This window comes from Canis lupus, chromosome 22, assembly GCF_011100685.1.
Source record: "Canis lupus familiaris isolate Mischka breed German Shepherd chromosome 22, alternate assembly UU_Cfam_GSD_1.0, whole genome shotgun sequence".
Lineage (NCBI taxonomy): Eukaryota > Metazoa > Chordata > Mammalia > Carnivora > Canidae > Canis > Canis lupus.
This window is the reverse complement of record NC_049243.1, coordinates 42,961,818-42,976,392: the sequence shown is the minus strand read 5'-3', so window position 1 is coordinate 42,976,392 and position 14,575 is coordinate 42,961,818. Positions and strand designations below refer to the sequence as shown.

The following is a 14,575-nucleotide window of genomic DNA, read 5'->3' as shown; positions in this document are numbered from 1 at the left end:
GAGAGAGAGAGAGAGAGGCAGAGACACAGGCAGAGGGAGAAGCAGGCTCTATGCAGGGAGCCTGACGTGGGACTCAATCCTGGGTCTCCAGGATCACACCCTGGGCTGAATGCGGTGCTAAACCGCTGAGCCACCCAGGCTGCCCCATTTAGTTCTATTTATTGAGTTATAGCTGTTGACCCAAGTCAACAGCTCTCTTCAGAAAATTATATTTTATCTCTATCTGAATAATCACTGTATCTACTATCATCATAATGAAAAATTATGCATGTGAAATGGCAAAAAAAAAGATTATTTAAAAATTTAGTATCATTACCTCTCATGAAAATTTTGACTGAAGGAGTTTTAACTATTTTTCTACTAGGAAAAGAGGATATTAAAAAAACACTTTTCATCTAAAGTTTAAAATAATAGGGTATATATGTATGTTTATTTATAGGTATGCAAAGATAAACACACACGTATTTTCCAAGATACAGAGAGCTAAACATACTCCTCAATCCCTGGCATACTATCATAACTTATTATTGAAATAGAATTTTTTTATAAATACTCAGTCTTAAAAAATAATAATAAATAAATAAATACTCAGTCTTACATGTTTATTTTTTATTTTTTTAGTCTTACATGTTTAATATAAGTACTTTGCCATATCTTTTCCTTGAAAAATATATACTGATTTTTACATTTTTGTTTTTTAATTTATAAAAATGGTATTGCAGTATTCTCATTCTGTTTAATACTTTTTTTTTTCTCTTTAATCATATTTTTTGATGGCTGAAAATACTTTCTCTCCTTCTGACTCCTAATGGTCCAAAGTAATATATTTTATTTTTCCATTTTTCTTATTATGGTCATATAACATGCCTCTAACTCTCAGCTACCACAGATACTCAAGAATTCTCCTTGTGAATATGAGAAAGAGTTTCTTGAGATACATCCTAAGAAAGCAGGCAAGTGCATAGACTAAATGAGTTTTACAAAGTACAGCAAAGTTCTTGCTAACCACATGACTGTTCACATAGAAAATCCAATCTCATCAACAGACCATCCATTAGAATAGAGTTCAGAAAAGTAGGCATATATAGTATTATAAACATATCTTTGTCTGAATCTGTCTATTCAATATTCACCTCATTTGCTTGGCTGGTCTGTGTACACTGAGGTAGGCTTGGAGAATGTTTTGGATTATCATAACCTGAGTCAGAGGATGACCCCAATTATATCTTCCTTTGTATGTGGTATCTGTTAGAGCAAATCAAAACATGTACTGCCACCTGCTATCTAGCTAACAATTTGGCAAATCCTTTTTTCTCTCTTTATCAATTAGTAAGGATAATTAGAAATATTTCACTTTCAGCTGGTAAGAATGTCTTCACTGATAGACCTCAGGGCAATTCTCCCACTCCATGACAGACAGGAGCCTTGATCATTTGGACATCCTACAGGACTCCATGCTGATAATAAAATATTGATCACATCATCCTAGTTGCCTCAGTAGACATGTGCATGCCTCTGGTGGGGAAAAATATTGACATTTCAAGGGCTTGACAATTCAGCTGGGTTTGTAAATGTCCAGTAGTCTGATCTTATTGGGATATTCTTCTAATGTAAAGGGCAAACTTCTGTATTATGATGACCTAGTACTCAGGAGGAGGCATAATGCTTTTTAGGTCCTTTTGCATATTAGAGAAAACACAATACACACTTAAGTGTGTTGCTATAACCCATTTATAAAATAGCCCCAAGGAGCTTTTATATGAGAAAGAAAAGTCTGTAGGTTGGCGTTTCACAAACTGTTCTGATGTTCAGTCCATATTGACCCAGTTCATCCATTCAGTGCTGCCTGAAGTACCAGTAGCAAATGAAGATGCTCTACAGAGATTCTGGAAAGTCCTGTAAAGTCCTAATAGTATAGACATCAAGGATTTTGAGCTAAAGTCATGCCTGCTTTTGCTTAACACTGTTTTTGCTTGGTTGGTTGGTTGGTTGGTTGGTTGGGTTGGTTGGGTTGGTTGGTTTGCAAATGGGCTCTGTCAGAAACTACACACTCGGGATGCCTGGATGGCTCAGCAGTTGAGCTCTGCTTTCGGCTCAGGGCCTGATCCTGGAGTTCAGGGATTGAGTCCCACATCAGGCTCCCTGAGGGACTCTGCCTATGTATCTGCCTCTCTGTGTGTCTCTCATTGATAAATAAAGAAAATCTTTAAAAAAAAAAAAGAAACTACACACTTGACCATGAGATAGCAAGTGACACTGCAATCTGAGATGCCCACAATGAACTAATTGCTATCTGGTCTGCCAGGCTATGAGATCAGGCTTATATAGAAGCAATACATCATCAAGTGGAAGCTGATCTATTGAAAATCAGGCTCAAGTGGGTGGAAAAAGAACAAGTAAAAAGCAGAAAGTAGCTCAAACTCACTCAGCACCTACTCTGCTACATTTCCCCAGCTATTTCATTTGAAATTTATGACCTCATGGGGAATTATCAGTGATGAAGGATAAATAAAATTCAGGTCTAGTTTATGGATACAGAAAAATAAATAAAATGTAGGAGTAGTTTATGGATAGGTCTGCACTATATGTAATACTTATGTATGTAGGTATTAAGCAGAAGTATACTGGAATAGCATTTAAGTTCCATTTAGGAGTGGCAATAAAAAATGTGTAGGAATAAATTGCATAAGTGGCCTCATGTATAATAGCTCTGGTTGTTCACTTTGTGTGGCATGAAAATGGTCTGTGACAGACTTACTCTGGTTCATTGGGCAATGGCTAGTGGTGGCTGGCTGGTTAGTGACATAGAAATACATGAGTTTGCAAGATTGGCAACAAGGAGGTCAATTTGGTGGCTGGACAGATACTTACAAAATTAGCTATTCATATGAGCCCCCCATTGTTCCTGAGACCTTTAACATGTGTTGGGTTTTGCTTTGTCTTTCCAACAACTGAGTTGTTCTGGTGGTGAAACAAACATGACCTTTAAGAACTTAAGATCTTCCTTAGCTAGGTTTTATTATAAGAACCACTTTATACTATACCCCGCCACTATATGCTCTACACTAGCCAAAGCACATTAATTTCTCAAATACGAGAAAAGACTGCTGATCATTATAGATGTTTAGAGGAAAAAAGAACAGCTACTTTACATGCAAACAAAGTGCTAATTCTTTTGAGCTGCAGTGAATAGCCAGCAATAGCCCAGATCTTTATTCCAAATTATAGTCCATCTGAGAAGAGAATGAGGCAATTAGGAACACTGTCCCAAAAGGAAAGAAACAGATTTTACATTATAGAGAGTAAAGCTATGTAACATACTGAATTTGCCATAAAGTATTATTAGAAATAACTATTTGAGTTAATAAATGAATATAGAATTCTGAATTTCAATTCAATTCAAAAACACCCACTGAGAATCTAGTATTTGCCAGAACATACACTGGTCAACAGAACACAAAAATAAATAAAATAATAGCTTCCTTCAGTTTTAAGAGTTTTTCAGTATGACTGCCAGTTATCCAGCAGAGATATTAATGAAGGCTTTAATTTAACATGTGAAACAAGGATGGGAAGAGTGATAGAAATGTGAGTTATAGAAGCAAGCCATTCAATGCTTATCATTTGGAATCAACAAATAGCCATTTTCAGTATTCCAGATAAAAGAGACATTATCTAACCATTTTCTAACAGATGCTTAGCATACAGTAATACTGATTTCATCATTTATGTGAATATTGTGTCTTCATTGTCCAATACAGTAGCTATATGTAGAATTTAGGCTAAAATTAATTAAAATTAAAAATTCAATCATCAGTCACAATAGCCATATTTTAAACTATTTTTTATTTTATTATAGTAAGATCTAACAACTTAAAATGTGAAGGGTACAATATTTTATTGTTGGTCACAGGGAGAGGGAAATAGAGAAGTATTAATTAATGCCCATAAAGTTTCAGTTAAGTAAGATCAAGTAAGTCCTAGAGATCTGCTGTACAACATTGTACGCAGCCATATTTTAAGTGCATAATGACCATATGTGCCTATTGCCTGCCATATTGTATTATAGCAAGTGTCTCTTATCACAAAAAGCTTATTAATTGGTCTCATAAGTTGTACTTATATTCCTAATTAAGTGAATAGGAGCAATCACTGAATTTTAAAAGTAATTAATAGTAATCTTTTTTTCTTCAATAGTGTATTTTGTTCTACTTAATTGAATACATTCTATTCTGTTGAAAATTAATGGCTTACTTTCTCTTCTCTTTCTGGTTGTAAAACAAATGTCTTACTTTCTTCCGTTGGCAAGTGTCTCTTCATCATTCCTAGGAGAGATCTTCATCCCATGCTTCTCTTTGCTTCCATCAAAAGAACAACGGGGGCTTTGTGTAGCTGTTCTGATTGGACGGCCACAAATCTTACTGACCTTTCAAATAGAAAATATTAAAAAACAGTTAGAAACCATCCTCCATTCTACCTAAGAATATAATGTTTGCTCGAATCTGAAACAATGGCATGTTCTTACTTATACCTCAATAGTAACTTTTAAGGCATAGAATGTTTTTCAACTTTTCAGAAGGGGAATTAAATTATCTATATAAAATGTCAACCATGATAAATTGATACTATGCATATTTATACATTTTGCATGTATACATATGCAGAACACATGAAGAAAATATACATGCAGAATCAGAGAACTATATTAATAAACTTGCTTGCTTCTATATCTATAAATAAGATTACTTAACCAAGATAGATATTATTTATGGTTTACATTCAATTTATGACAATCATAATCATATAATTGTATTGGTATTTTAAATGAAGTAATTTGCTATTGAATATGTGGTCTGAGGAAACAACAAATGGTGAGGATGTGGAGAAAGGGGAACTCTTTTGCACTGTTGGTGGGAATGCTGGTGTAGCCACTCTGGAAAACAGTGTAGAGGTTCCTCAAGAGGTTCCTCTATTTTCCTTAAAAATAGAACTACCGGGGATCCCTGGGTGGCGCAGTGGTTTGGTGCCTGCCTTTGGCCCAGGGCACGATCCTGGAGACCCGGGATCGAATCCCACATCGGGCTCCCGGTGCATGGAGCCTGCTTCTCCCTCTGCCTGTGTCTCTGCCTCTCTCTCTCTCTCTCTCTCTCTCTGTGACTATCATAAATAAATAAAAAAAAATTTAAAAAAATATTAAAAAAATAGAACTACCCAAAAACCCAGCAATTACACTATGCATATTTGTCCCAAAGATACAGATGTAGTGAAATGATAGGACACCTACACCCCAATGTTCGTAGCAGCAATGTCCACAATAGCCAACTGAGGAAGGAGCCATGATGTCCTGTGACAGACGAATGGATAAAGAAAATGTGGTATATATATATCCAATGGAATATTACTCAGCCATCAGAAAGGATAAATATCTACCATTTACATTGATGTGGATGGAACTGGAGGGTATTGTGCTGAGTGAAATAACTCAATCGGAGGAAGACAATTATCATATGGTTTCAATCATATGTGGAAAATAAGAAATAGTGAAAGGGATCATAAGAGAAATGAGGAAAACTGAGTGGGGAAAATTAGAGAGGAAGTCAAACCATGAGAGACTCCTAATGCTGGGAAACAAACAAAGGGTTGCAGAAGGAGAGGTGGGTGGGGAGATAGGGTAACTGGGTGATGGGAATTAAGGAAGGCACATGATGAGATGAGCACTGGGTGTTATATGTTGGCAAATTGAATTTAAATTAAAAAAAAGAATATGCAGTCTGTTTCTAAATGAGTTCTAAGAGTGGTTTTCTTCTTAAGGTCCTTTCTTAGAAATAATAATAGATATGTTTGTATAAAGATCTCATTTTGTAATAGTTCTTTATCTTCTTCCTATATTTTGAAAGTGTTAGTATAGTTATTTTTTAAAATAATTATCCAAATTAAAAATTCATTAAAAAACTCATCTAGCTTAAGATCTTTATATAGTTTACATAACTATCATTGAAAAATAAGTAATTAATTGGACATATTACCATGTAAAGCATAAAAAAGACTCACATGATACCTTATAGAGTTATAGAGTATTATAATCGCAAATATATAAAATATATAAAATCTTACTCAAATAGATAAAAGCATTGCCCACGAATCAGGAGACTTTGGTTCTTGTCCTAATTTTTTTTTCCATGTTAAGCACTGAGATCTTGAAGACAATAGCAAAATTTCTTTGAATTTGATTCCCTTATATGTAAGATAAAGATGTTAGAGTAAATTATTCCCAAGTTCCCTTAAAGTTATCAATTTCTTCGGTTTTACATGCAATGAGCATTCAAGGAATTATACACTAATTTGTTTATTTAACCCACATTTTGTTTCTAATACTTGCAAAGAACATGTATGAAAGGTTAGAAGGGAGAAAAAATGAGAAACTGAATTTTCTCCTAAAAGAGCTGACAATTTAGGAAGAAAGAGAAAAAAAATTATTCTCAAATATCAAAATGCAAGTTGTGGATGTGCCCAAAAAGAAGGACTAACATGGTGTTGCAGACACCTGAAGGAGGGTGAAGAGTTGACAACAGGAAAGACCACTGTGTGGAAGACCACTCCACTGGGCTGAAGCTTGGACTATTTGTCAGGTCTGAATATTTTGAGATTGATTTCAATTCAAACAACTTGTAAATATACAAATATTTACTGCACCTCATTGTTGTAGATGCTAGAGATACAAACATGAATAAGATGTGGCCCTTGCACACAATTAAGATAAAAGTCAGACATGTAAGATGGTAATTGTAATCAAATGAGACAATAGCAACCATAGACATAGCTAGAAGCAACACTAAAACACTTAGAAAATGAACAGCTTCACTCAGGGAAAAGCTTTAGGAAGGCATGTCTAAAGAACAAGTTAAAGCATAAACTAAGAGGTTGTCAGGTGGACAAAGCAGGGGAAAAATTGTAGGAGAGAGTAGGAAAGCAAAGAGATGTACAATCTAACATGCTGACATCAAACAAAAAGTGCATAATGAAAGAAAGTGCTATGGCAAGCAGTGAGACATAAAAATGCCATGATTTGACCTGAAAATCAAGATAAAGACCTTGCTCCGGCAAATGGAGAGCAGGAAATGGTAGCTGATTTCCATGTTTGAAGGGTAGGCTAGCAACAGATCTTGGAGCATTTTCAATGCCAACCTAAGTTTTATTAATTAGACAAAAGTCTCTGATGACTGTTGAATGGAAAAGTAAAATACTAGAGCTGATATTTAGTCAATGAATCTGGTGGCACTGTTTAATTTGGGCTAGAGAGGTAGACCTAGTAAAGGCAGGTAAACTGTTTTTGTGTTTTGTTTGTTTTTAAGATTTTATTTATTTGAGAGAGACAGAGAGTGAGCAAGAGAGACAGCATGAGTGGGAGGAAGGAGAGAGAAAGAAGCAGACTCCCGGTTGGACAGAGAGCCCAATGAGAGGCTCGATCCCAGGATACTGATATCATGAACCCACGCTGAAGGTAGACACTTAACTGACTAAGCCACCCAAGTGCACCTTGGTAAACTCTTAATAGATTCCTGAAGTAGTCCTGAGGGGGGTGAGGCAATTATTTTGAACTTCAGTAGTGATAATGTTCATGAAGAGAAAGATTCATGAATTACAGAGACAAAAGAAGTAAAATCAACAAGCCAAATCCAGAACACTGACAACACCAAAGGGTATGGGAGAAATAGAGCAACAAGAGCTGTCATTCATTGCTGGTAGGAACGAAGAACATACAGACAGTTTGGAAGACAGTTTGGTGGTTTCTTAACAAAACTAAAATTATCCAAAGGAATTGAAAACTTATATCCACACAAAAACCTGCACATGGATGTTTATGGCAGTTTTATTCATAATTGCCAAAACCTGGAAGCAACCACAATGTCCTTCAGTAGGTGAATGGATAAAACTGTGGTACATGCAGACAGTGCAAGATTATTCAGCACTCAAAAGACATGAGGGGTGCCTGGGTAGCTCGATTGGATAAGCATCTGACTCTTAGTTTTGGCTCAGGTCAGGATCTCGGGGTTGTGGGATCCAGACACACATGGGGCTCTATTCTCAGTGTGGAGTCTACTTGAGATTCTCTCCCTCTGCCCCTCTCCTCACACTCTCTCTCTCAAATCAATCAATCAATCAATCAATCAGTCAATCTTTAAACAAATAAAAAGAAATGAGCTATTAGGCTATGAAAAGATGTGGAAGAAACTTAAATGCATATTACTAAGTAAAAGAAGCCAATCTGAAAAGGCTACAAGCTGTATGATTCCTACTGTATGACATTCTAGAAAAGGCAAAAGGCATTTATGGAGTAAAATGATTAGTGGTTGTCAGGGATCAGGGAATATAAAGATAAGGAGGCAAAATACAGAGGATGTTTGGGGCAGTGAAACTACTATGCGTGACACTATAATGGTGGGTGCAAGTAATTATAAACATACAGGCATTTATTCCAAAACTATGGAATATACACCAAGAGTGAATCCTAATGTAAGCTATAGACTCTGGGTGATAACAATGTGTCAGCTGAGGTTCACTGATTCCAACAAATGTCTAACTCTGATAGGGAATGTTGAGAACGGGGTAGGCTCTGCATATGTTGGCAGGAGATATATGGGGAATCTGTGCCTTCTACTCAATTTTGATGTGAACCTGGAACTTCTCTAAATAAAGTCTATTTGAAAAAAAATCAACAGGACTTGGGAAATGACTGAAAGTGAGACATTAGAGAAGTGTAAGGCCAAGGTGTTAAAAGGCTCAAAGTGAATTTCCAAGAAGCTGAAAAATAGTGATAGTGGAGTGTAAATAATTATTAGAGAAAAGTGTTAATTTTTTTTAATGGGAAATGGTATCTTCATTGTCAACAACTCTTAGTAACAAGAACCAAGGGAAGAGAATGTAAGTCAATGGTGGATATACTGAATAAGATTGTTAGTGAGGGCAGCCCCGGTGGCTCAGCGGTTTAGTGCTGCCTTCAGCCTGGGGCATGATTCTGGAGACCTGGGATCGAGTCCTCCATTGGGCTCCTTGCATAGAGCCTGTTTCTCTCTCTCTCTGTCTCTCTCTCTCTTCCTTATAAGTAAATAAAGTCTTATAAAAAAAAAGATTGTTTAGTGATACTGCAGACTATTTTAAATAAAGGAGCAGAGTCAGAGAGAAACAGACTGCTACCATGACCCAATGTGACTAGCCAGGAGCTCTAGACAAGTATGAAACTTCTAGGAATCTCGGTTTTCTCATCCTTGAAACTTGAGGAAATCCAACCACTTTGTAGTTTTAAGTTAACGGAAATTTTATTTCACCCTGCCTGTCCCCTGTTGGACTTGACTATATCTGGGGATGCCTGGGGGGCTCAATGGTTCAACTCCGGTGTGATCCCAGAGTCCCAGGATGGAGTCCCACATTGGGCTCCTGGTGTGAAGCCTGCTTCTCTCTCTGCACATGTCTCTGTCTCTCTCTCTGTGTCTCTCATGAATGAATAAAATCTTTTTTTTAAGGCTATATTTGCTATTGAATGTATTTCTAGACAGGCAGATGGAAAGCTGAAAATTCTAGCTTCACAAGACCTTTATTCCCATTATCACCTTTGTAATTGGTTTTTCACAAATATGAAAGAAAATGTACAAGCTACAGACTTACAAGTCATCTTTGTATCCAAATGTACAGGCATTTATAGCAAATTCCAACTAATACAAATACATTTCAAAACCCTTCCATTTGTTTGCTCGCTATCCCGGGAGCGCAACCTCACACCTTATTGAAATGGAATGGAAGGCCATCTGTTATTAGCACATTAGCCTGTCACCTTAGCTCCCCTGGGGTGAGCCGATTTGGGTGGCCCATTTCAATACCTTCTTGCTATTGAAAAGTCCTTCACACTTACTTTGACTATTTTTCATCTTCGACTTACACTGCCCTTTCCTCCTTATTCTCCTCCCTGCTCTCTACCATCCTGCCCAGCAATTAGTCTGAAATGTCTCAGGAAAAAATGTTTTCCCACTTCATGCTTATCTACTCTTGCTTCACATTCCTTCTCTGGTTTCCACTGATGTTCTGGTTCCCATCTCACCTTGAAATGCATCTTTTAGCTGCTTCAACCCCACATCATTTCTCCACTCTAAGTGAGTACTTGTTTTAGCAACTACTTATCAGCCATTTCCCATTCTCACTGCAATCTTGGCCCTGCATGGGGAAGCACACCCTTCTCCTAGAGCCTCTCACTCTGTTCACTCAATCTTAGTCAAATTATAAAACAGCCAAAACCTTTAGTTAATAATTTTGAAAAGCTTTTTAAAGAACAACTTACATGTTTATTTTCATTTTATTCCCATAAGCAGAGCCTCCATTTCTTTTGCAATGGTCTTTTAAAATGTAATACTAGTAATAAATAATAACAGTAACTGAAAAGAAAAATGTTTAGAATTGAAAAGCAATGAATTTGAAGGTACTGTGAGTGTTTACTAAGTAAGCAATTGGGTTCAGAGGATGGAGCAGAGGTGGATGTTCCATCGCTGTAGGAGGCAAAAAAAAAAAAAAAAAAAAGAAGGAGAATTAAAGCTGTTAGCAGTTTTGAATCTGTTAATGAGGGTGAAAAAAGATCCAATAACCAATGTGTAGAAGTTAGAAAATAAAATAAGTATATAATTTTGGCTTATCCGTTCTTTAGAAAGGAGATAAATTCTCATTTAAAACTCTGATCTGGCAGTAATTTTAAAAGGTAGTTCTAAATGATGGATTGGAGAGAAAAAGAAAGTTAATGAGCAGAATCACTTGTGTAGGGCCAATAGTTAAAACCATGAAAATGGAGGAAATGATTACATATATATAATGCCAAGAAAGTCAGAAAGAAAATCTTTTAGCAGGAGAAAAACAACTCTGATAATATACCAGGAAAATAAAGAGGAGGAGAAGGAAGAGGGACTGGAAAGGAGGAAGCAAAGAAGGATAGGATAAAGGGATTAAAAGGAAGGAGGAAAGGAAGAAGGAAGACTGAAGGGAGGGCAGGAGGGAAGACGCTAGACTAACACAGCTGGCAGTCATTTAGAAGGCATCCAACCTTAATCAAGAGGTGAGAAAATTGAAGCCCAAAGCAGGAATGTAACTTTGCTAAGACTGCATCTACTTAGTGGATGAGTCTACCTACTGCTATTGAATCAATAGTCCCCTCTTTATACTAACTAGTGGTCTTGTTATTCACATCTTCTTAACCATTGTGAGGAATTCATATTACATAAGACCTGGTCCCTAAGTGTCCTATGTGAATATAATAATTTGGACTGAAAATGATCTAGATATATGAAGAGACCAGAGAAGTCTGTTTTTCTTTGCATATGGAAATGGATGAGGGAAACATGGTAGTTATTCCCTTTAAGATTCCAGCAAACTAATGGAGGTGGGGAGAAAGAAAGAATTGTAAGGATATTGGGCAATTTGATTTCTGACCTAATTTTATAATAATTGAACTTACGAAAAAGAAGTCCTCCCTTGAGTACCCCTCAAATTCCAACTTTGTGATATAGCCATGTGAGATTTTTCTTCTTTTCTGCTAAAGTCCAGATGGCATTGTAAAGAAGAATAGTCAATAGCTTTCTGATCTGCAAACTACCACATCAAAATAATTTTGGTTTGATAAAATACCTGATTAAAATAATTGGAAAAGCAAAGTTCTGTCAGATTTCATTTTAAATGTCACAACTGACATATATTAAATGTGCTTGGATTTATGAATACTCAATATTTTCTCCAAAAAGAGATTTGTTTTCAATATAAAAAGGTTTTTCATATTGCTAGTGATCTGTGATCCCACTTAAAATCTATGGTTGATATCAAAAACTTTCTAATCCACATTTTTAAAATGCATATTAAAATATTTTAGTGAATAAGTGTTATTTTGGCATTGCAAAGAACTTTTAAAAGTTATCAAAATTTTAATATCGCCTTCTGTGCTTTCCATTTGGATGCAATTGATCAAGATTGGTTTTAATCATGATATTATAAATGCATATTGAATGTCTGTGATGATTAATTGTGTGTGTCACCTTGACTGGCCACAGGATGCCAAGATTCCACATTATTTCTGGGTGTGTCTGTGACCATATGTCCAAATGAGATTAGCATTTGAATCAGGGGATTTGGTAAAGAAGACTGCTTTCCCCAATGTGAGCGGGCACCATACAATCTCGCGAGGGCCTGGACAGAACAAAAGACAGGAAGGAGGAATTCCTCTCTCTTTCCCTGCCTCATGGAGAAAAGTGGGACATGTCACTTCATCTTCTCTTGCCCTCAACTGGGATTCACGCCATCAGCTTCCCTGGTTTTCAGGCCTTTAGACTCAGAGAATGAAATGCCACTGGCTTTCTTGGGTCTCCACAGAGCAGATTGCAGATCATCACACAGACTTCTCAGCCTTCATAGTCACATGTGCCAATTCCTCAAAATAAATCTCTCCATATATATATTTTTCAGGAGAACTATAAATAATATAATGCTGAAATCGGGCTTGATTAAGTAATATTTCTTTTAATGATTGCAAATATTGTTGTGAACCTCATAGTCTCTATTGTTGTTTACATCTGCTTTGATTCCTGTAATAAAATTATTATAATTACATGCAAGAAATAAAAGAAGAATGCAGATAGGTAAAACTCTTAAAACATAAAAATCTTGTTTAATTTCCTTAAATTATCAATGAATTTCCTTCATGTGTTATTGTATTTTGATAAAAGTAAGTATCTTTTCATCCTATAGATGCATATGAGATTGTCCCCCTACATTATCACATAATTTGTGAACTCAACCTTTGAATCAGGTAGATCCCACCCAAAATGTATTCCTAGCATATTCTTCAACATATATTTCTTTGAAAGGATAAAAAATATGCTGAATTAATGTTGATAAAATTTTAAATAAATTCAATTAAACATATAATAATTGAACAACATTAATTAAGCAAGAGTTATAATATAGTAAAATCATATAATCAGAAATGAATTTTGGAAAATTGAATTTCAAGGAGTCATTTATAAAATACATTCTATTTTTTTTCTGATAATTCCATTGAGTAAGGCAGATGTTTTCCCATTCCAAGTTACTTTTGCTGAGAAATGCCAACTTCATGAGGGTTAGAATTATGGCATGGTGATAGTATATTATTATAAAAGATTTTGCTAAGTTTGTATTAGTGGAAGTGAAAAAATAAGTGATTGCAGATTATCATACCCTATAACTATGGAACAATCACCATCCAAATAATATGCATGCTACTTTGAAGTTCAAGGTATACATAATTCCAGCAGTCAGCTGTGGAAAAGATATAAAAGTTATAGCCATAATACCACTTTTAAAACATTAGTACATTCTACTATTGCAACTAAGAATATTTATAGTAAGTTATAAATTATTAAGACTCTATAAAGCAGTACTTTTAAATATAAGTTATCCATAAGGAGAGTTCTAAGTTTGTACAAGGTGCCCAGGTCCTGGGAAAAAGCAAATAAAACAATGTTAAAGCTGAATAAGGAAGAAAACATCTACTGTCTCCCCTTTCCAAGGGTAGTGATATGTTTAAAGTGGCAAAGAGTGAACAAGGCCCTTTTCCCAAAGAATGTTTGGCCTTGGCTGGTTGGCTTCTCTGTCTTTCTTTCTAATTTTCCAGAAGTTGCCTCCCCATACAGATTTCAGTAGATATCATCATAAAGGTTGCCATCTGGCTCATTTTATATTTAAAATTAAAAGAGTAGAAGGCAGAGGAAGGGGAGGAGGGATAGGACAGGATGGAGCAGAACAACATTTCAATGGTCTTGTAAGTGGAATCTTAACTCTGAACTGCTATTTTTGCACACTTGTAAATTAAACCACCAGAGGGAGCTTCTGCATTTCAGTCTGATCCATAATCACTAATTAAATGTACTGAATGGGTCCATTTCAAATCATTTAGCTCAGGACTCTTAGGGAAAAAAAAAATCCAACTTATAGGCCAAAGTGACAAATATGTCGATGCGTGAAATCTGCATAAAAAGTGAGTCTTCCACATAAAACCACCAGAATGATGCTGAAGTGCCAATGTGATCTGATCAAGTGAGACAAGGAAAACCAGTCCAGAACTGTGGACTAATTCTTACAAATTGAGCTGTCTTCTAGCAAGGAGTAGGGAGCAACAAAGCTGACTAGGGCAACCAATTATTTCCCCTCTTTATCCTGCTCTCCTTTCCTCCCTCCCTTTCTTCTGGAGGCGGGGACAAGGGCCGGAAGCCAGGAGGGGGGGGGGGGGGGGGAGGGGGGGGAGGGAGGGAGGGGGGGGGGGGGGAGGGAGGGAGGAGGGAGGGAGGGGGAGGGAGGGAGGGAGGGAGGGGGGGGGGAGGGAGGGGGGGAGTTAGGACGGCGGGTTCTTCTTCTTTCTTTCTTCCTTTCTTTCTTCCTTCTTCCTTCCTTCCTTCCTTCCTTCCTTCCTTCCTTCCTTCCTCCTCCCTCCCTCCCTCCCTCCCTCCTTTCCTTCCTTCCTTTTTTCACTCTTTCCAATCTTTCTTGCTCTTTTCCAGTTATAGGAACACAT

General features: G+C 36.5%; 1 protein-coding gene across 5 annotated transcripts in view; it reads right to left on the bottom strand.

The window, feature by feature from the left end:
* GPC5 (glypican 5) overlaps window positions 1-14,575 on the bottom strand; it is a 1,343,656-nt gene that overhangs the window by 1,032,901 nt on the left and 296,180 nt on the right. For all 5 annotated transcript variants that reach the window (XR_005376464.1, XM_038569867.1, XM_038569868.1 and 2 more), the window contains exon 4: window positions 4,293-4,426. Coding sequence is in view for 4 of the 5 variants with exons in the window: in XM_038569867.1 (XP_038425795.1) it covers window positions 4,293-4,426 (134 nt within the window). In the remaining variant the exon portion in view is untranslated. The remainder of the gene's footprint in view (window positions 1-4,292; window positions 4,427-14,575) is intronic.